This window comes from Notolabrus celidotus, chromosome 3 (assembly GCF_009762535.1).
Source record: "Notolabrus celidotus isolate fNotCel1 chromosome 3, fNotCel1.pri, whole genome shotgun sequence".
Taxonomy (NCBI): Eukaryota; Metazoa; Chordata; class Actinopteri; order Labriformes; family Labridae; genus Notolabrus; species Notolabrus celidotus.
In genome coordinates, this window is record NC_048274.1 from 17762951 (window position 1) to 17787113 (window position 24163).

The 24163-nt window shown below is 40.8% G+C and overlaps 1 protein-coding gene across 1 annotated transcript in view; it reads left to right on the top strand.

Annotated features, from left to right (window-relative positions):
- The window catches only part of itfg1 (integrin alpha FG-GAP repeat containing 1), a 221775-nt gene that overhangs the window by 139239 nt on the left and 58373 nt on the right, over positions 1–24163 (top strand). The window contains exons 11-13 of the mRNA XM_034680660.1: positions 356–506; positions 1398–1509; positions 23863–23906. Of these exons, the coding sequence (XP_034536551.1) occupies positions 356–506; positions 1398–1509; positions 23863–23906 (307 nt within the window). The remainder of the gene's footprint in view (positions 1–355; positions 507–1397; positions 1510–23862; positions 23907–24163) is intronic.

Genomic DNA, 24163 nt, shown 5'->3' on the forward strand with positions numbered 1-24163 from the left:
CCAGTGCAGGCTCATAGCAAGAGTAGGTTGAGAGGTTGTCATAAATTTGCACTTTCTTCTCTTTCTTGTGCTTGTAGAAAAAAAAACATTTTGAAAAAGATTTGATGAAATTCAAACCTGGTCTCCTGGGTCTGCATCAGAAGCTGTGAAAGGACTCAGCAGAGGGTGTGCAACACCATCGCATATTTTAGCCAGCTGGTGATGATTCAGCAGATAAACTGTCAGACTGATCATCTGGTGACATGAATCGTTTCTTCCTGTTGAGCTTCACCTTACTAATGCTCACTGTCATGAACCAAGATGCTAAATCTCAACATGTGTTTCCCCTCCTGCTCTCTGCCTCTCTTCCTCTCAGCGGTCAGCAGGCCTTTCTGTTGGAGAACGTGCCCTGTAACAACGCCAGCTGTCACAGTGTGGGAAGGATGTTCCACATCCTCTGGGACCAAACTGATTTGGGAGCCATCCAGAACGCCGTCATGGCAACTTTCTTTGACATCTATGAGGACGTGAGTACTTTGTGTGGAGTTTGTTTCTCTCCTTCACGTTCTCTCTAATGTTTGGTTGCCTTGGCCTGACGTCTGTGTACATGCTGGAATCACAGAGTGAGATAAGCCACTAAAATTACATCACTTTTCACAGTATTAAGCACTCGCTGCCAAATGCAGAGGAAAAATGAATTAATCTCACAGAGCATATGAGAATGCTTGATTTCTCTGCTGCAGAAAACTGGATTATGTGTAAAGCTTTTTTCAGCTCTGACATCAACAAGATGATTAAAGAGCCTGGTTTTCTTTTCATACTCAGAAGTAATATTCAAGACTTGGACTGATGACAGAACAATGTCATGTTCTGTTTAGTGCTTGACAATAATTACTAATACAAGCCTTCTTCACTACATCTTTGAATGCTTTGTTTCCACAAACAAAGCCCTATCATTCATTTTTAAACTACATTCTATTGTTATTTTACTCTCTGTGTACAGGCTGTTATTTTTACTCCAACAATCTTCCCCTGGATCCTACACACTTGATTTTCCACATGCAGTACACAATGAGTTTGCACAGAAACAGATTCCTTTACACACACACGCACAGAATGAGTGCCTGCACACAGTACACCAGCTGTATCTTGCAGTCTACTGTATGTACATGTCTTATCAGAATTAATTATTACTGCCAATGTGGCGGTCCATTAAATCCAACCCTCTCTCTCCTCATCTCTCTCACTCCGTCATTCACTAAAGAGAGGATTTATAAAATGGAAAAGAGAGACCAGGATAAGGATGATAAGATAATAGCTGGATCAGTTACCAGGTGTTAAAAGAATAAAATGCACATCAGAGGACATGCACACCATGCTCCCATTGTCCCTTATCATGTGCCTGTCTTCATTTGCAGGGGATATTAGACATGCTGGTTCTGAGCCAGGCAAAAGATGGCAAAAAAGACCTGATCATCCATGCCTTGAAGAACAATTATGAAGCTGATGCCTACTTTGTAAAAGTGATGGGTAAGTGAGCATTTTTTTCCAGTAGTATCAATTTAATGTAAGGGAGGAATACAGCAGCATCATTTTACCTTTTTGCCTCACCTACAGACTAGTACATCCCAAGAAAGTCTTCCCAAGCTCCCATTACTAAAAAGAAACCCACCCAAATCTCAATATTTGATGATTGAGTGTATTTTCTGTCATTTGTATTATAATAGCTCCTTCTTGACTAATTAAAATCATCAAGCATGAGCAGCTGTTTCCCCTGAGCTAGAAGCCAGATGCTCATGACTAATATCTGTCATATTATTTGGATTTTTAGCCTGAAGCTACACGATTGGTTGTCTGAGCTGCTTGTTTGATTTCAACCTGAAATAAAAAGGCTGTGTGCGTACAAAACGGTTGTAGTAGAGGAAGCATGATAATGAGCTACATCATGAAGGTGATCTTGTTTTATATGTTGGAAAGGGCACGACAAAGCTCCCACTTACTGTAACCCATGTTTCCATTAAGAGCATTACATACTGGGAATGCTGATTCTTTTACATAAATAATGTAAGTACGTCAAATTATTTGGATGCAGACAAAGTCACAAAGTCAAAGTTACATGAACAAAAAATAGAGATTGGTCATTGAAGATTAGTCAGTCACCTGACTAAGGAAACAAGCATGCCATATTGAATACAGAGTAAACAGAGTAAGGACATTAAAACATAAAATCTCTGGCATCTTGAATCTGTGAAAAATGTCAAGCAAACCAGTCAATAGTCTGATTGAAAGCTGTGGTCCCGTTGACAGAGGTCTTGCCATGATACTTTTTCATACTGTGCTCAGCGTCTTCAATCTCATGAGACCAAGTCGTTGACGTTTTACATTTCACGAGAATAATATTAGCAAAGGTGGCTGATCAGGCGGTGTTAGTTCGCTCACGAGGAGAAAACAATGACAATAAAGATCGGCAAAGCGATTTACAGTCTTCACCTCAAATTCAACGCATTTAACTTAATATGAAGGAAGGAAAACTTTCCTGAAGTCTGGTTCTCCGTTTGCTTTGTAGAGAAGAGTTTATGTACATCAGCTGCTAGACCAACTTCACCTGAGTGCTACAATGCTATCATTAGCAAGCAGCTGAAAAGGAGCCCCCCAACATTAAACATGTTCAGCCACAACACAGCAAAGATAGTTATCACTACATCTATAGCCTGTTTATTACAGGTTTATGACCTCTACTGTGTAGTTTACTTTGAAAAACACATACAGACTTGTTTTATATTTTAGTGAATAGTCCCTGAATCAGATTGTAGCCATCGAGATTGACATCTGATCGAATCATCTTTTCGTGTAAAACTAGATAAATAAAACTAAATGTTCAGTGATTTTGAGAAACACGCACCATTTAAGGAATATGTGCTGAATTTCAGTGTCTTGAAATCCAGTTTCAAAATTTAGGACTAGGAGAAACTGTGGAGCATTTTTCAGAAATAATTTTTATATATGTTTTGGCGCACTGCCTTCTTTCCTCCTTTTTTTTATTTTCATTGTAACAGCGTTTGAGTAAAAATCTAGACGCCTTCTTTTGAAGTCAAATGTTGGTACAGCGTTAGTACCTAGTGACACATAAAGGAAAGCAAAAATAGATGCACTCTAGGGTGGGCCTTTGCAGTTTAATCTGTCACTCTGCTCGGCTCATTAGCAGGAAAAGGCGTGTTGCTCATTCTTTTCTGTTTCAGTCGGTGAACAGTTTGTTTTCTGTCTTATTTTGAAAGGGAGGGGCTACGACTGCTCCTCTGCTTTCAGAATCACACACATTTAATCATCACTCTGCCCTTGTAAATACAAATGAGGGCATCCATACTTACACACTACAGTATTAGTCACGATCAATATTCTTTGCCAAGAATTACATGTAGACACAGATTTGACCTGTTTAACACATACTGCTACACACACTTGGTGTTGTAGTGATGCTTTTCATTCATTAAAACCACTCACAGTACTGTTACTACTACACCCGGTCTAAACTTAAATAAAAAGCTTGCAGCTGTAGCAAATAATTGCATTACCTCATGGTCACAATATTAAAAATCAATACAATACAGTACAAGAAAAAATGACTAGCACCCAGCATCAAAGTGAGGTCAGTAAGAAACATGTTGACATTTGCATTGACTGATAGAGTCGCCCGTCAGTGCATTTTTCATGTGAATTTTAGCATTTATGTAGTATAAACCTCACTTTATTTGGTGTGCACTGCATTCCGTCAGCGTGTTTAAGGCGTAGCGCTAGCTCAGAGCAGCCAGGAGCAGCTGCGTCCAGTATGGAGAGAACAACATACGAACAGGTTACAGAGCCTTTCTGTGGTTGAATCATTGCTAATTTGGATAGTATCATGTTACTTTTGTGCTTCTATCATGACTGAGTATGCTGCATAAAGTTTTCTTTTTGCAGGGTTAGATGAGTTTAATATTAATAATTCTGCTCCACTTTGTTGTCCAGTTACCTTCTGACAAAGTTATCATGTTAAAGTCCTGTTGTTGTCACCATGGACCACAGATATGTGGCTGTTTGTAGCCGTTAACAATTACATCCATAATTGATTAGTATTTCTGATCTATCTGATCTTCTAAACGGTCGAGACTCCATACATGTATTTTGTTTTGAAATTGAGCAGATGTTGCATGTGAGACTAGTGCCAGCGCTTCCCGTCCAGGTCGATCTTCTCTGTTTAGCTTATCTTGTGCTGGGCAGCGCTTCCTGTGTCGCTATTCAATCTTTATTGACATACACAACCGGCTGCATTAGGAAGGTAATAGTTCAGGTACTTGATGATGCACTATGTATCTTACCTGAGGATAGGGGGCATACCAGAGGACTAAGGCCATTCACGACTACAGGCTTCGCAGGCTGTAAACAGGAGACAGGACAGAAGTCGCAGAGGTTACAGTTAGTATATCAGCACTGCCCTAATGCAGGTTATTTATTTATGATTGATTGATTTATTTGATAGTAGCAGACTTGGTCTATCAACTTCTATAAAAAAACTTCTGGGCATTGTTGTCATAGGCTGTATAAAATATGGACGTAGTATCCGTGATGTCACCCATCTGTTTCTGAAGCGCTGTTTTGAGGCCAATCATCAGCGGCAGCCATATTGCTGCTGTCGAGCAATTGTGACATAAAGAGGCGGGCTTTGAGTCTCCTAGCCAACAGCTACAGTGTCAATACGCCTTTCAATCAAGTCAGCTGTGCCTTTCATTGGAAGACTCGTAGTCTTCGACATTGCCACGTTTGAAGAAAAATCCCCCCCCCGTACAGTGTGTGCCGATCGAGAAATGAGCTATCGAGACTACACTTGTCTTTTGTACCAGGCTGTACACATGTTTATTTCTGCTGTAAAGATCGGCTTTTTTGAATTGGTGTATATGAGGTTTCCCGTACTTCCGGAGCCAGCCTCAAGCCAATTCTCGATGAACCTCGATTTTAGCACTTCCGCATCAGACTCATATTTTTAGACCTGAGGTTGCCGCTTGATTGTTGTACCTGCGACCATGTTACATCTCCTCTGACTCTACACTGCCCCCACTGCTCATGTGCATACTACATCTTGTATCAGCCTAAGCCTTTCAAAGTGTTGTGTTGACTAGGGCTGCAAATTAAATCATAATATCATAGTTATCATCTCAAACTCATCCCGATTCACTCATCAGTAAATAACAACAATTTATCACAGCATGCACAAATTGTGGTTGTTGGATGAAGGCCTGGCTGTAACAGTCATGCATTCATACCACTTTGAAGCAGTCAGATGAAGCTCTAGCTTGCCATGAGTTGCCTTCAGACTAATAGGTGGAAATTAGAGGAGAAAACAAAAAGGTTTTGGATGTATTATGGATTTAGGAAGAACATTTTAAAATCAGAGGTTTTTTGCAAAACTTTGGAAGAGCAGATAGTAAGGTTAATGTTCTTAATGAAAAAAACAAATATTCTCTTTTCTAAGCTAGAACATAAACTGGAACCCACCATTGTGAATCATACAGTATGTTGAGTTGTGTGTATTGTCACATCCTGATATGGAAACAGCTTGAGACCTCTGTTAGATTGTTCCTTAAATCCTTTTACCATCAACCATACGATTCATATTCACAATATGTCAGGTGTTGTAACGTGTGACTGACATGTGGACTGCACCTGAGGTTGGTGAGGTTTGACTCAGGGATTCAATAGCAGCTACACAGCAAGCAAAAATATGAACTGCTTCTTCGGTGAGGGATCGTGTTTAAAATTTCACAACTTCTAGTTTTTATTATTTTTTACATCAATAAACAAAATTGTTAGAAAGGAAGAGGCGTGTACCTTCACTTAGCCCGACAGTCTCTTTTTAAAGGATGCTGGTGCTTTGACGTTGACTCATCATCTTGTCTCCTGCTGTAACATGAATTCCTTTTAGTTTTTGCTCTAAGCACTCCTGCTCTTTTCGTTATACATGTCTTGCCTCACTGCAGCACATCAAAACAAAACACATTGATACATGCAAACTAAAAATGTCTATTTACCCCTGCTCCCCATGCAAACACTGTCAGCTCCACCACTTCTCTTTATTTTACTCCACTGACTGCATTTTGGGTTGTAAATATTTCATGCATGCTCAGTTTAGTGTATTCTGCATCCAGCCAGACTAGTGATAAAACAACAGGCAACAAAGATAATGCTGTAACTGTCAAGAGTTACACCCTGTTGACATTCATTCCTCTCCCCAATGAACGTGAGCTCATATGCAGCTTAATAGTCCCGCACCTCCCGTCAAACCTCCCCGAGGGTAAACTGTTTATTTACCAATCCTTTCAGGAAGCCTCTGATAGCTGATAGCGTTTCACTGTAATAAGTGAGACTGAGTGTGTGAACTTCACATTCAGACTTGACACATTATGTCAGCCCGTGATGTGTTCTGTACACAGTCTGATCCAGTCCTCCAGTCTGTGAGATGGAATCCTAGTTTCCCACTTTGACATCCCTCAACCTTCCCCTGAGCATTATTGAACAGGGCCTGCTGAAGGATTGACTTTGTGTCCAACTTGTGTGTGTGTTTGTGAGTGTGTGCAGGTATTTGATCCCATGATGCATGTGAATCACCCAGTTTAAATCCATCACTTCTATGGCCCCAGACAGCAGCCATGTCTCGTGCCTGCCAGAGGCCTGGACTCCTGCTGGGCGTTTCACACTGAGATGCCATGAACTTGTTCCGGTCTGACATCTTATCCTCCCATGCGCCCAACATGCCAATAGTTCACTCACCACACATCCCTCATTGCCTTGTCTTTTTTTAACCATAGCTCCATATATAATTCAGGAGAAAGCTACAGGTTTTGTTGAGTGCAGCTGCAGACCAACAGAAAACTTGGCAGTCAGGGAGAAGTAAAATATATATATCCAGCCATGCTGAGAAGCAGGCACATAGGCTCTGTGTGTGATTGTTTTGACACCTCTTCAACTTAAAGTTCAGGATTCAGTTTGTTGTTGTTGTTGTTTTGGAAAACATCCTCTGTAATTGTGAGCTTTGAGTGGACTTGTATCAGTGATAGTGTCATGGCTCTAGGTTGAGGGGGTCTGTATGTGGGTGGGTTCGTTCCAGACTGAACTTAACCTAAAGAAACATGGTGAAAAGGACACCTTCTACCTCCACAGCATCATCTTGCTAGTATGGTCATTGTATCAGAGTCAGAGAAGGCAAGTCTACACATTAAGTACTTTGTGCAGGTGCTTTTGGTGCAAAAACAATGAATGTAGAATGAAAATTAGAGCAAAAGTCAAATAAGTTTAATAAAAATTACATAAAAAACAAATTAGCATCACATTAGGTGTAATGAAGTGCTGTACCGCTGTGTCAGAATGGTGAAATTTAGTGCAAAAAGCATACAATAAAGAATATACCAGAGTTAGAATGAAAGGCTCAACAGTAATGTTATTGTTTGTGCTTATGTGGCTGTTTGACAGTCTGTGTCATTGGGAGTGAGTGCATGTTGGGGGATGGTTGGGAAATCATGTCATTCGCATGTTAATAGGTATTAAGTGTGATTATGTGTATAAAGCTTTCAGTACCTTCACCTTCTTCAGCAAATGCTTGTCTTTCATGAATTAAATTATACCCACACATAGAAGGAGAGGCAGGGAGGGAAAGGGCAGCTGTTTTTCTAGATTACTGAGAAGCCAAAACCAAATGGATGTCAGTCGAAGCAGATGGCTGTTTAACATTGAGTCTGGCTTGCTCTAGGTTTCTGCCTGTAAAAGAACGTTTTTCCTGCCTTTCCTTCTTTCCTTCTTTTCCTAGCTAAACACTGCGAGGTGCAATGCTCATGGTGGATTAAGATGAGATAAGATCGAGTCCTGTCTGTAAGAGGGGACTGGATCGTATCCTGTCTTGATGTTGGTCTTTGTTAATAGTTTATCATAGAGTACAGTCTAGACCTGCTATGTTTGTAAAAGCGTCTTGAGACAACTAAATTCCTAGCCGCAGTTTCCGCCATCTCTTCTGTAGATGATGAATTCACTCAAACTGCACATGGCTTTTAGCGTCTTTGAATCGAACAGATTATTGCAGACTAATTTGCATAAAACATAAAAGCCAATTTTGCTTGAAATGGTTGCATAATGGATAATTTGGACAGGTAGGCCGACACCCAAACAACCTTAAAGCACTGAGACTCTATATCCTTGACAGCACAGTTTCAGGCAGTCTGAAGACATTTTTCACCTCTTTTTTTCAGTTAAGTAACTGGAAACTACAAGGTCTACAGTAAACTTGAGGGAGGGAGAGTTACCTATATTGCATTTTTAAATTAACAACAATTGCCGTGTTTTTTTTGCTCACATAGGGTTTATTTTGATGGAATGAAAGTACAATTGGATCTAAAAGTCAGTTGTTTTCTACAAATTGGATTTGTATTTGGGTCTTTCACAGTTTCTGCATCAGGCCCGAGTATGCTTTGCATACATCCTTAATTTTGTACTCAATCACTGGACCCCATAATTAAAGAGAATTGTACACATGCATGATTTAAAGGCCGTGGAAACGTAAATGATATATCTAAAATTCTCGTAGAATATCAAAATTACATGTTTAATCAAGCTTCAACAAAAATCTGATTGAAAATAAAAATCCATAACTATGAAAAAACTGTTCAAAGACAGATTATTTCTCAGGACTTTGTGGGCGTGGGTATTAACTCTTTGACTGACAGGTCAAGAGAGAGTTCACAGCCTGCATGTTTGAGCTGTCTGACTCTGAATCCAAATACTAAAAAATCTAAAAGCTAGAATCTGAAAATGATTCATTTCAAATAGTCTCTGAGTGCTGAGTTACAAAATACTTCAGAATCAGAACTTCTATCATATATTAGTTTTATCACTTCGTAGTCTCCCGGGCATTAGGACCATGGGATGCCCGGAGCAGCGGAGGCTGAAGTGTAGTATGTGCACACAGAGGAAATCGTCTCCGAACGTCAGACCGAGCTGTTTGTCTAAGCTCTGAGCTGTTTGGGGAAAGTTAGTGAACCGGTCCTGAGGTAAGATAGTGAACCGGTCCTGGGGAAGTGAGTCGAGCATTCGCAGGACTGCTTTAGCCACTCAGCCGTGGCTCAATTCAACCGTGTCCCAAAATTTCCCCAAATCCACCGCAGTTAGGAAAATAAAAGAATGACAAAAAGCTGTCATCTTCAGCGGTGGATGTGCAGACAGGTACACATGAGCACAGCAGTGCAAAGAGCAGACAGACAGCTATACAGACAGATTACAGACAGATTACAGATAGTACGTGATTAGCAAACAAGCTAACAGCTAAGGCAACACTGAGGGGAGCTGGCTGAGACGGTCTGAGCAGGAGCGGAGTAGTTTTGTATAACATGTGTGCACGTGACTCTATTTCATTTCTGATTGGTTGGATATTTATTACGTATAAATATCAGGTTGAACCAGCCCCCTTAAAACCCAGTGTGAAAACGTGTGAAAAAACACAATTAAACATATTATAAAATGGTTCGAAGCTGAGTTCTAATATTTTTACATAGTTTTTAGTATTTACATATTGTCTGAAATATCATAGGTAGAACGTTTTTGTAGATTTGAGTTCCCAGGGATTTTTCAGGAACATAGTGAGAGCATCATTACTGTCTAGTCTTACACAAAGCAAAGTGTTTCCTCGACAAACTGTAAGAGACAACGAAGCACAGCATTATTGCAGGGTGGACAGATGGATGGATGATTACTGCTGAGGAGGGAGGAAATGAGAGAAATCATAAACTCCAAAATTAGAAAGAAGGATGAAATGATGGGTGAAGGGAAAGAAAGAGGGAGGGAGAATCTCTGCATGAGCGTCCCAGCATGTGAGTGCTGGTGTGTGTGAGTGAGTGTGTGTCTGTGTGTGTGGGGAAGAGATGAAGAGAGAGACTGACAGGCAGAACTGTATGAGTTGATTAGTTTCCTGCTCACTTATTAGGATGCAGATTAGCTGCTTTGAGAAACATCTGGGAGCTTTTCTCGGTCCCTTCTTCTCTCTCCACTCCTCACCTCCCTCTTCATCTCTGCTCCTCCTTCATCAAATCCAGCTTTCTTTTTTTCTCTTTTCTCCACATTTTCCCCTCTCCTTTCTTCTTCCCCATCTTTTCTCAGCCCTGCATCTTTCATTTCCTCCCCTCTAACCCTCTTCAGCTTGTGTTTTTATATTGCTCTCACCCCTGCTCCTGCCCTTACCCTGCCATCACTCCTCTCTTGTTTCTCTTCAGCAGAGGTCTTGTTTCCTGTCCTCTTGCTTCCACCTTGCCTCTCTCATTCTGTCAGTCACGGCTTCCTTTAATTCCTCATTTGGTTTCATTCAAATGACAACAAGGAGATTTTCACGAAGTCTTTCAGTGTGGCTCTGTCGTCCGGAGGTGGATATGACTGGAGGCTGTAAATTCAGATTGGTGTGAATACTTCTTCAGTGCACAAAGACGGCTGAGTGGGAGCGCCAGCTCCCATGTTTGTCAAAATAGCATCCTGCAGCAGCTTATGGTGACAGCTGAAGCCATCATGGCTCTGCCTGCAAATGTGACTACAAGCAAGCCATACAACATAGAATACTATAATTTAGCCTGCAGGGAGCAGTAATTCACATTACTTACATCTCTAATCCCTCCTCTAGAACATTTGCAGTGTTTTCACCTCTTGCCCAAAGGCTGAATAGCATGAGCTCATCATCACGTGCACTTCCACACTTTATCAAACCAACAGACCCACAGAGAGAAAAGATCCATCTGTGTCTAATAGATTTTTAATAATGGAGCTCCAAAATGATGGAGAGACTTCAATTTCTTTTCAGAATGAATACATTGAAACCTTTCCACCTATTTTAGCTGCAGCGGGTAGGACGCTGTTTGCTTTTCATTTCTATGCTGATGACACGGTCATTCACTGCTTCACACCTGCTCTGGCCAGCCTTTCACACATCTTGGGTGAGCATTTGATTGAGTGCAAGAACAGGTTTATTTTTTCAAGAATGAAACTTTTTACTACAACTTCAGGAGTAGTAAGATTAGCTTCATCGGAGAATAGTGTTACCACAGTTGGTCAGCAAATTGAGTTGAAAATTAGGTTATAATTGATGACTTCTTATGACTCATATCCAGTATGTAAATAAAAAAAAGGAAAGGTGCAACTGAGATCTTACAACAGAAACAAGTCTTGCTTCTCCTTTCAAGTAAAAAAGAAACAAATTTCCACCTTTGATCTGTTATTATCATGCCGAACAAGGTGCATTCAGCTCCATCACAATACATGTTTATTTTACTTACCATTGTTTCTCAGTCAAAGGATTTAAGTATACATTGACTCAGAAACAAGGTTTTTTATTTTAAAAGCCACCCGTGACTAATTCACATCTGTTAAACTTCTCTGTGAGTCATAACGAAAATTTGAACCTTTATTTATTCTGTTGACATTAGGCCATGATGTTGTCCCCGAACTCCACATGACATCAGGCTAAGGAGCTCTGACTTTTTCACAGACCAGATGTTAATATTCAAATCTCTATTCCTCTGAAACTCAGGCTGTTGGGGTGTAAATGTTTTATCTGCTCAGTTTAATATTTCTAGCTTCTGTATTTGGTTGCTTGATAATATTATGTGTTGCTATGTATGCTACTATTCTTTGCCACGTCTCCCTGTTTCTAATGAGTTAACAAGGTTATATAACATATTAATAATGAATATGTAGCCTCAGAGAAGTCAGCACATATGACATTAAATTCTTATTAGTTTTAGTTTTATTAGTGTGGACCACATCTGGTGAGAGTTGAGGTAGTGGAAAGATGGGCAGATCAGTAAATTACAGTCTGTGGTTAATAAGGTGAACACAAAAAGGGGCACCTTAATTTCATATTAGACTGGGGCATTATATTTGATTCATCGCTCTAAATGCTAACCCAACAGCCTGCAAAGACAAATTTCTCTGCAGCCAATGACAGTGATGTGAAACCAAGTAATACGCTTCACAGGCCCCAATAGGTGGAATTTATGAATAACATATATTTTATACATCAAATGACACTGAAGTGTGAAACAGGGAGTTGATACCTTCCGAAAGCAAACCATTTTTGTCTTTTCTGTTTGAGGAATAAAATATTTTTCTGAAAAAAAGTGAAAAAACAAAGGGTTTCTGATACCAAAATTAAGTACCAAAAAATATCTAAATAGCATACACTTACACTAACATTAGAGCTTCTTCAGATCAGCTAAATTATATGATAGTGTTGACCCCATCTATAGCTGTCAATGCCGAGCTTCTAATCTTATCCGTGCAGTTTCTCTCCATCTTCTGTGGGTAATGAACTCACTATTGACAAGTACCCCATACAACCTCATGTGAAAAACACTGAACTATCCCTTTATGTCAGACAGACTCGTGATCTCTTGTACCTGGACAGTACAGACACTTTGGACTTGATAGTGGCAGTGCCAGCTAACCCCCAGCATTTTGGTGTGTTGATAATATGTTTGTTGAGTGTAAAAAGTGACTGCCTTCAGGTCTTAGTCTCTTGGTTGTAATATTAATATTTATATATATTTTTTGTCTTATCTAAAAGTGAATTACTGCTATTTAACTGTAATGTGTTGCCTATTAAAACCACTTTGGATGGCGAGTTCATGTTCCCCCTTAACAGTTAACCTCTTTGAAGATGGTCCATGTCATTCAGATAAAGTTATTAAGGTGCTGTTGCGTTTGTAATGTTCATCTGAAAGGGAAACATTATGACTAATAGCAGCTGCTCAGTGATGTTGAGCATACAATAATGCTGTAATGATGATACCCAGAGTGAACACTGAGCAGAGAGGGCTCCCTCTGGGATTTGAATCCCCTCGGCGGTGCAGTGAGTCTCGTCTTACTTACACTTTGACCAGACGAGCTCGCAGCCATTTAAGTATGTGCAATGGGGGCAAGACGAGACACTGTTTTCAGCACACATGGAAAAATAATGTCTTACAGGAGACATGTTGTAAAGTGAGAGTTCTGCAATTAAGCTGCCTTTTTTAGGGCTGCTGAAATAAAATCTGAATGTAAAATGCTACATAAGCTTTTATTAACCTAAGAGGAAAACAGCTTCTCTAGATGTGCTCACAAACTCACACATGATCAACTTTACCTACCACAGATCTGTATTTATTTGATATCCATGTAACAACGGTTCATAATTACTGAGCAGGTGTCACCTCTGGAGCTGCTGCCTTGTAAAACTAAATGTAAGCTCACTGTCAGACTCATTATGTGTGGGTGTGGGTGTGGGTGTTGGTGTGGGTGAGTGTTTGTGTAAATTATGTGTAAAAGGGAGAATGGGGGCATGTGGTGTGCCCATGCATTTCTGCAAGCAGCCCTGCAGTCAGCGGAAGCAGCCTGAGGACGATGAGAAGCGATGAGCGTCTCAGACCAAATGCCGTTCAGCTGTCACGTTGCTGTGTTTGTGTGTCTGTGTGGTTGCGTGTAAAGCGTGCGTGTGTTTGGCTCTCGTTGACTTCCACTTGTAGCCACAAGCGCTGACACAGCTTGTCATGTTATGCTGTCAAGGTCCGCTCATCACATCTCTTTATGTTTATATGTGCGTGTGTGTGACGTTAGCTGACCCCACAGCTCAAGTCTGAGTTTTGACGTTTACATGTGGTTACCATGGCATCGAAATGTCTTTTAATAGAAACCAAGGACAATTACAGGTGAGGCTCCAATAACGTTAGATTCATGGAATTATATTACATTTGTTTTCATTGAGCATGTCAGGTACAAGCAATGAATTATAGATTGCATCTAACCAGAAGTGCTTTAGCAGTAATCAAATAATATAAATAACACAGAATATACAGAGTTATGAATGATGAATAAATATAATATAATATGTATCTACATGAGTGACTATTGACTATTGCTACAGTTATGTACAGGCAATGAACAGGCTATGACTATGGTTATGGTATACAGTATTAGACTATACAGTATGTACAGTAGTGCAATAGTGATTAAAGGAGATTTACATTTTTACAGTGTATACATTTCACAATGTGTGCAATATAAATGAATGAATGTACAGGACGGAAAGTGCAGTTAGTGGTGCAGTGGTGGTTCAGTCCTGAGATGGTTGGTGAGTGTGTTTGTGTGTATATGTGAGTGAAGGGGGGTGGGGCGTCGGGGGACAGAGTTTAACAGAGAGACAGATGTGGGGAAGAAGCTGTTCCTGAACCTGGTGGTTTTGGTCCTGAGGCTCCTGTAGCGCCTCCCAGAGGACAGGAGGGTAAAAAGACCATTAGCTGGGGGACAGGAGTCTTTTGTGATGTTCCCAGCTCTCCTAAGACAATGCTTCCCGTAGGTGTCGCTAATGGCTTAAAGTGAGGCACCAGTGATGCGTTGGCCGGTTTTCACCACCTTCTGCAACGCCTTCCGGTCCGAGTCAGAGCAGTTCCCGTACCAAACTGTAATGCAGTTGGTTAGGATGCTCTCGATGGTGCAGCGGTAGAAGTTCACCAGGATTTCTGAAGAGGGGTGGTTTTTCTCAGGAAAAAGAGATGCTGGTGAGCCTTCTTGACCAGATTGGAGCAGTTGGTCTTCCAGGCGAGGTCCTGTGAGATGTGGATCCTCAAGAATTTGAAGGTGGTCACACACTCCTGCACCGCACCGTTGATGTGGATGGATGAGTGTGTGTCGGCATTCCTCCTGAAATCCACAATGAGTTCCTTAGTGTTGAGCAGCAGGTTGTTGTCGTCACACCACACAGCCAGGCGATCCACCTCCTCCCTGTAAGCCGACTCATCGTTGGTCTTGATGAGGCCAATCACCATAGTGTCATCCGCAAACTTAACAATGGTGTTAGAACCATGTATCGGTCTGCAGTCATGGGTGAAGAGGGAGTACAGGAATGGACTCATCACACAGCCTTGTGGTACTCCAGTGTTTAGGTGAGGGTGGATGAGCAGGGATTGCTAGCTGAACATTTTGGGGCCTGTTGGTTAGAAAGTCCAGTAACCAGTTGCAGATGGAAGAACTGATGCCCAGATCTATGAGTTTGGTGATTAATTTAGAAGGGATGACAGTGTTAAACTAAAGTCAGAACAGCATTCTGGCATATGTATTATTATTGTCAAGGTGTGAGAGTACAGAGTGCAGTGCAATCGAGACTAAATCTTCTGCACTTCTGTTCTTGCGATAGGCAAATTGGTGGGGGTCCAAGGTGGGGGGAAGACAGGATTTGAGATGTGCCAGGACCAGCTGCTCTAAGCACTTTGTAGTGATGGGAGTGAGTGCTACCGTGCGGTAGTCATTGTGACATGATGGGGTGGAGTGTTTTGGTACTGGCACGATGGAGGTGGATTTGAAGCAGGTCGGCACCACAGCATGGGCCACGGACAGTTTGAATATGTCTGTCAGTACCCCCGCTAGTTCCCCCAGGACCATGCTTGAGCACACGTCCAGGGATGCCATCGGGGCCTGCAGCTTTGTGTGCATTGATTAGATCAGCACTGCTCCTACATCAAGCTGGGGAGAGTGTTAGGGGTTTATGGTCACCAGTCAGCTCTGCCTTGGTTCCTGGTTCCAGGTTTCCCTTCTCAAAACAAGCATAGAAGCTGATAAATTTGTTGAGGAAGGGGATATCAGAGGAAGGGGGAGGGGTTGATGGGCTTGTAGTCACTGATGACCTGGATGTCTTGCCAAATGCGATGTTGAGTTGGAGAAATGTTACTCAACCTTACGCTTGTAGCAGTGCTTGGCCTTCTTGATGCCCTGCTTCAGCTCAGCCCAGGTTTGTTCTGTAGGCTTGTACATCTTCCGATCTGAAGGTGGTTTTACGGGCCTTCGGCAGGAGAAGGACATCCATAAAGGCAATCTTCTCTGCTATACACATCATCTCGAAGAGTGTAAGGATCAAAAGGAAAGATTCACAAATGCTGTACGTATATCTGGTTTTCTTGCAGTTTGGTGTCTCTGAGATCTGTCATGGTGTGACTGAATGTAAATCAACTTCCACTCTTACACAAATAGAAACAATTACTTTTGAGGGAAAGAGAGGGTGTGCCGAATTGTCTGTTTCGAGGTGCAGTCATTCCCTATGAAATCACCTCTCTGCACACTCAGAATGGTGTTTCTGTATTTCTTGTCTGGAGATTCAAGATGCATCTTGTCCATTGCAAACTACAAATAATTTTCAATGCAACGTTTCTGACAAGTGTTAAGAAAAAGGACTTCAAACAAGTGTTATTCAGAGATCTGAACCTCTGAATGCAATGTTGCTGCTGCGGATATATTTTCAATTTACGACAGCAAATTTCTCTTTAGATTGAATCTAGAAAAATGCCGGATAGTGCTAAAGAACAGTACAAGTCATAGCAGCAGTTCACAGGGATTCTTACAGTTCCTGCATTGTCTATAGAAAATACTCAATGTGAATGCATAAAATAAAGATATGAAAGGGCTAAGTAAGATATTTTTGATTCCATATTCTCTACATTTGCAAATATTTAGAATACAAAAATGTCATAGGAAATGTTTTGTCTGCAGTTCAATAAATTAAAGTCCAAAACTTAACCCAAATGTTTTTTTCTGCAATATTTCAAGCTCCAGCCTCATATTCAATGTACAGCAAGTTCAAATGATGTTGTGAATTATTGTGAATGGATGCTTAAAATCATAGCAAAACAACTCTGTGAAATGTAATGTCAACACCTCAGCCCTGAACTACCTCTTTTACCAATGTAACTTAGAACCTGCTGACAGGAAGACATAGTTGTACAGATTATAGGGAATAGCTAGTCTAATTAATATCATCCATATACCATCATATATCCCAGAAATTTAGCACACACATGCATCTGTATATTCAAAGAAGTCCTTTTTTAGGGCACAGTGTGCTTCGTCACATTTCTCAAACTGTTTGCAGCACACCTTGAATCAGAGAGTGGTGTTAACACTAAAGCACACTGGGAGAAGTGTCCTGATTCAGTGTCCCAGTCCACATACTAACAGCATGGATTAAGAACACTGTGGACCCCCCTTTATTATAGTAGACTGTAGATTATGAAAGTAATATATTTCATCCAAACCCTTGAGTGGAACTAGCAGCTGTGAGGAGGGACAGACATGTTGGTCCTCAAAGTACACGTGGTCATAAAACCTGACTTTTATTCAACATCAAAGCAGAAAAAGAACCCACTTAGAAGAAGAAGAGAAGGTTGTAATATAAAGTAATGTCACCATATTCTGGTTCAATGTGGTTCAGCCAATTTTACTACTAGCCCTCAGCTGAGCAGAAAACTCCAGAACAGCTGACATGCTACCCTGCATCCAGACTTCTGAGGTCAAACTAGGTAACACTCTTGTTCTAATCCTCAAGATGAATCGAGTATTCACTTTAGATACAACTGAACTAAAATACATAACCCTCATGAAACTCTGAACTCATGTTCTCACTCGCGACCTGGAAAACTACACTGACGTTTCTGTGATGAAATCACGTAGACGTCCTGCTCACCCTAATGGTATTCTAATTTGCGTAACCACTTCCTCATGATACATTATCCCTTACATATATTGAATCATAAGCCTGTATCTAACCAGATTCTGAGTATCACACAGAACATACTTTATATTTCCTATCATAGACATTAACATGCAATCCTTATCTTCCTCTGAATCACGCTCACAGCCACACAGCGGTTTGTTGATGGGGAGTGGCGATATTTGGTCACACACTTGAAACCACACTGAGCTGAGCTCACAAAAAAGAGCAAACCATGTTTGAACGTTCATGAAACACTGCTCACCGTTTCCCTCACTGTTTCAATCATGAAAACACACACACACACACACACACACACACACACACACACACACACACAGAGAGAGAGACAGAGAGACAGAGACAGAGAGAGAGAGAACACAGGCCAGTTCATCCTCCACTTGATTAGGTTAGTCTTGTGAAGGAGTTCCCATCAGTCTTAATGTTACTCCAGAAAATAGGCTTGCTCTGTCCCAAAGTGGCTGTGTGGGCTGCAGAGAGAGGGAGAGAGGGAGAGAGAGACAAAATGTGTTCCCCATAGGATGTGTGACAGCTTTTCCAGGGATCTTGTTTCGGCCATGGAGGAGCTGTTATGTGCTTGTAAAATGTCAACCAAAGATTGAGGTGCAGAGCGGCCTCGCTGAGAGAGAAAAACTAGATTTAAGCCTCCTCCCTTCTGTAAGTGTAGTGACAGCCTTGTCTACACAAATACTCAGAAACCCGTCCTGACACTGACTCATCTACTTCCTGCAGCAATGGCATGCCCATTGAGTTGTGAAGGACTTTCACATTCATGAAGTTTACATCTATATTTTTCTTTTTCCTCATGCGCCACTGAATTCATTTCAGGAAATCCTTTACGAAGCATCTGTCATAGCCTTTCACTGATCAAAGCTATGAATGACTTCTTTGTCTCTATACCTCATAAGACCCAGAGACTCATTTTCATCCTCTGTGAGGACACAAGTCTCAAAAGGATGCTTCTAAAGGCTGATTTATACTTCTGCGTCGAATCGACGGTGTAGAAGTGTGTTCTGTGTATCACTATGGAGCAGGTCTCAAGTATTTAGATTGACAAGTTTTACAATACAAATAGTTCTAAGGGCATCTAAGAGTGCAAATGGTAGGAAGCATGTGCTTAATTTATGTTATAATTATGAGGGGGTCCTTGGATAATTTTCTCACCTGTAAGGGGTCCATGGCTCCAAAATGTTGAGAATCCCTGATGTAGAGGACATCCTGGCCTTTCTATTGAGCTTTCCAACATGGCTGCTATTTTAGAAGCACCATTTTATTGGTGCAAGACAGTAAAGTAACTCAAATATAAACATTTATAATATAGTATAGCGAGTAAGTTTTAGATAGCCTAATGTATCAACCGAACTTAAAAGCCCTGTTCAGTAAAGATTCAGAGTAAGTGGTCTTATGTTTGGTGCTACCAAAGAAAATTCTGAATTTGGCTTCAGAAGTTTCATACTGACCGACACAAGTGTAGCTAATGTGGCTAAGAAAGTAGTGCAACCTTGATTATGGTACAAGTGTTTGAAAAATGTAAATATTTCTCTTTAATTATAAGGCATATAAGGATAGTTTTGAGCTGATATAGATTACCAATAATAATGTGCTTCATTTTATTAACATTTGTGTGTATTTAAATGTGTAATAAATGCACACCTGAGTATAAGAAAGTCTACGACTTAATGAGCAAAGATGCATAAACATTCATAGTCTATACTCACCAATTCTAACTGAACTCACTTTTTTGAGATCACATCATACAGGGCAAGTAGGGATATGTCTGTAAAGTAGCTGCCACTCATGCACCACAGCACTTGCCATTTTTTGGTGCTAATCCTAGCCGCGGTTACTGCTGCCTCATACCTCTTCAATGCTTCCCTATTGTGATGACAACATATCAGGTGACGTAAAAATTGTCTGTTTTAAAACTTGAGGACATTTTCCTCCTCTCTGAACACTTGCTGTACATGTTTGGCAAGTTGACGCCACATTTGCTCTCTTGTCATCTTGTTGCAGCTTTGCTTGTCTTTCTTCTCCGTATGCAGTAGCAGATTGCACACCACCACCTACTGTGTGGAAGTGTTTAGGTCAAAGAAAGCAACTTTTATTGATTGTTTTTATCGAACAAAGTTGCACTTTTGGGATGGCCTATTGTCCCCATATTTATATTACCAGCATCTCTGCTAGTTATTGTTTCTATCAAAGTGAATGGAGCCAGTTGCCAGAAATTCTCAAAGTGTAATTTTAATGAGTTTAGCATGAGGCGAGGACTCTCTGACAGTGTTATTTCCATGAAGTGCCAAGTATGATTTAGCTTTATTATGCCTACACTAGAAATTAGACTGTCACTGAGTCTGACAGTCTGTGGTCTATCACCACAACACATCAGTCCCCATCAGGTCCTCAAACACCTTGTCTCACTTGTGTCCTGATATTAGAGTTACCTAACTACCAGTTTCTGACACACATAATTTGTTTTAGAGATGCTTGTTCCTCTCTGCCCTTCAACACAGCGACATGTTTCTCTTTCTGAAGGTGTCCTTTACACGAACAGAGAGAGGCTACTGAGATGAGAATGGCTTCTCTCTAAAGTGTGAAGATATTTAATATATTGCAAAATAAACTGTAACAATGAAAAGCACTTAACCGTGCTGTAAGCTGACGCTGTTGTGACCTGTGAGTCCTTCTATGATCCGTCTTATGTTCTAAGTTCTCTTCCCAGATAATCCCAAATGGGACTTAGTTCAAACAAGTGACGGCCTAATCTCTTCGCATTATTGATTTACAGAATAAGTGACAGGGCCTGTGGCCTGACCTCTGACAGCATGAAATTTAAAGAAGCAAAGAATAAGCCAATCTATCTGATTTATTGATCATGGGTGTCCTTCATAGATGACTTTGGTCCAGAGCTTCTGAAGTGTTGATGTGGAGTTTGCTCTGAGCTGATGAGCGGTATATTTGCACGCAAGGCTGTTTCTCTTCACTTTGGTGCAAGAGGTCAAACTTTTGCTCACACTTTGATCTTTTCAGAGCAAAGCTGGCTGTTCTTTTTATTTTAGAGTTTAATTCAACTTCCATCAACTTTAGGGCGCTACTATACACATAGAAACACCACAGGCTTCAGGAGCACACTGCTGACCTCTCACACACCTCATCATAAAAAGTCATCTGTATGTGTTTTACAGCATTACTAATGATGTTGATATTACTGCAGACCTTATGTGATGTCCTTTACGCGAAAACACTTTTGAAACATGTGTTGACGTCACATGGGCCTTTTTGTCTTTGATGAGATTAATTTTTAACTGTTTGACAGGGATGTCCAGTGGCTGATGCATGGAGTGGTCAGTAAGGGTCAAGGCACACGTCTGTCTTTGATGGGAGCTCTTTCTGATTTCTCCTTCAGGCATTTACTTAGTAAGCTTGTGAACTTCAAAGCAGCGAATTAGCCTTTCCTACACGTACGCCATTTCTTTTTAAATCAAAGCTTTAAGAGAGTCCTCTTGTTTGTTCACATCAGTGATGGCAGAAGGGATCAGAGTACAAGAAAGTGGTGCAATGCAGTCATCAGCCCTTGACCATTACTGCATTTAATATGGGCTGATCAAGTCACATTTTGTGCTAGCAGTCATTCTTTATTTAGCAAAGAGGTGTTAGAAACGTTAAGTTCCATGGTCAGAAGAACAATGCCCCAATGCTAAGTTTCAACATCTTAGCTTAGCATGCTGTAATGCCACGAATGTTAATTAGCAAGTTCAGCTGTTTAAAATCTGGTTGAATGCTCTTTGAGGAGTTTTCAACTAGGGATGCACTGAAAATTGGACACCGAAAATTTTCGTCCGAAAATGGCCCAAAAGTGCATTTTCAGTTTTCAGCTGAAACACTTTTTTGGCCCAACTGAGGCTCTCACATAGGCAGGGGTGGCCAGTGCATTTACAAATAAATAACATTGACCCTTCCTGTCTTCACAAACTACTTTCATTAAAGTATTAAACTGTTGTTATATTCCTTTTGACTTAGAAAAAACATGACTAAGTGGCATACATCGTCTAAGCTTAATTCTTTAAGGACTTACAAAATATGTTTTTTCAAAGTCACATTTGAGGATAAAGAGCATAGAAAATACCTGTGCAACACAAACAGAAAATGCATGGCTTTATCTCAAATCCAAGGAGTGAATGTTACAACTGTCCCCGGTCTCCCTACTAATAATTGGCATAATAATTTATTTCAGTGTTTCAGTTTTCGGCCTTGGTTTCCTCATTTTCGGTTTTCGGTTTTCGGTTTCGGCCAAGAATTTTCATTTCGGTGCATCCCTATTTTCAACTGATAATGAAATTATCTCACTGTTATATGGATGCCTCTTTATGACCTACATAGTAAAATGAGAGGACCAGCTACAGATTTTTTTCCTTTATAATATATGCCTATTTCAGTTCGATTTTCTGCAAAAATGAAGCCATGTCAACATTTGGCACCCATCCTGAAGTGTCTCTGTAGGTAAAGTTGGCGGGTGAGAAGAAGTTATCAGGCAGGAGGAGTATTTTCCTTCTTTTAGTTCATTTTCTAACAAAACATGCAATGTTTCTGTTAAGATACAGTTTTAGACGGAGGAAACTACACAATCAGGGCTTTGCTGGCTAAAAGAGCAAAAAGGTTATGGCATGGATGTTTCATGGTGATGCATCTAAAGGTATAAGCCATATTGGTCATAGCCTCACAGTGGCACAAATGGGTCCTTGATCAGCAGGATTAATCTTTCAGCATTGATTTTAAAAGAATCTGAGTTCATAGTGATGCCTTCAATCTTTAAGATCTTTCACTATGAACTTGGGAGATTGACCAACCAATGAACACCATCATCAATCCGTGAAAGAGAAGCCTTTGGAAATTGTAAAGTTTAAAAGATATTGTTGAAACTTGAGTGACACAATGCGAGGGAAGTTTATGTCTTTGTGAATGCGTACAAATGGAAACACTGATAGCTTCGTCTAAAAGAGTTGGGTTGTGAGTTAACAAAAGCGTCTGTCAGAGATGTTGTGATTTGACACGTTTAACAAAGGGATATTTGTTTCCTTACACTCACTAAAGAAGTGATTCAGACATCACAGCTGGCTCAGTTTGCTTTTTAAACCCCCTGTATTAATTCTTTTCTCAATAGTTAACGTTCACTAATGCTCAATGGTGTGGCTCAGAGGTCTTCATACTCTGAACAGTGAGGGAGAGTGAATAAAAGCACCATGGCATTCAGTGAATGGGAAAGTAGAAGAAAACAAGGCTCTATGCACGAGAATGGATTCTGGTTGAATAAGTGGAGATCATGTGAGACGGTACTTTTCACAACTTATTAAATATCAGGGAGACGTGAGCGTTCGGGGTCACAAGTCACCCCCCATTGTCTCATTCTGGTGCACAGCAACGGATTTACACAACAATTCAACGAAGTCCTTCACTTATATAAAAGCAGACCACACTTTAGTTTTAAGGGGTTACTGAGGCTATGTGAGCAGTAAATGTTTGTGATTTAACATGTTTTGTAGCAAGTTGATGATGAACAATCCAATCCTGAGGGCTCATCCACCCACTGTGTATACAGCTGAGCACTGAGGGCACTTCTGTGTTCACTTTGAATAGGTGCAGCGGGTTCTGCTGCTGTTTATTACAGCGCTGGGTACAGACCTTATTAGCAGAGGATTGGGCTTCAGTGTGACTCCATCAGGCAAATCAAGGCAAACTAGACCCAGGACCCTATTAGTATGCTAATAAAGTCCCTTCTCTAATGACTGATTAGCAATTCAGCAGATTTTGTCCTTGCTCCGCTTGTATACACAAATAAGTAAAATGCTCTCTTAACATGCACGTATACACGCACACGCAGAGCTAATAGTTTACACATTTACTTTTTATGTTTCTCATTGCTGGCAATTTATTCATCACCCTCCCTCCTTCCTGTCTTTGTTTGTCTGTCTTGTCCACACTCACCTAGCACACAGAAAAGACGATTAAATTGTATAAAATATAATTTGAATGCGAGGTAAGCCTCAGTACGGATAATAAGAAGATTTATTTATTTGGCTGTCAATCACACTGGAGCCAGAGTCATTGCTTTGGAAAAGTTGATTTCACCACGAGAGTCTGAAGCGCTTGATGTCTGCAACATGTTTATACTGAGGCCCTCAGGGCACAGCAACAGCAGCGTCTCCGATGACACTTGTTCCACAGAAGATCATGTTATTATGTTGGACATGTTACACATGCTGAGCAGCGTGTCTAACTGTGGCATCTGTGTTTTTCCTCAGTGCTCAGCGGCCTCTGCTCCAATGACTGTCCTGAAGATGTCAAGGTAAGAAATCTTTCCATGCATTTTTCAAATGACAGCCTAACACGAGTACCGTGTATCCTTCCTGTCTGCCAATGACCGGGGATGGGTGTACTGTCTCTATCCATTCTTATTTTTTCCATGCATGCCTCTTTATCTTCCCCCAGACTCTGTGCTCAGCACTTTTTTCTGCAGAAGGAGAGAGAAAGACAGATATAAACCCTGCACTGGTTCAGCTTCATGTGTGTGGGGGGATCAAGTTTATAGTCAGGAAATTAGAG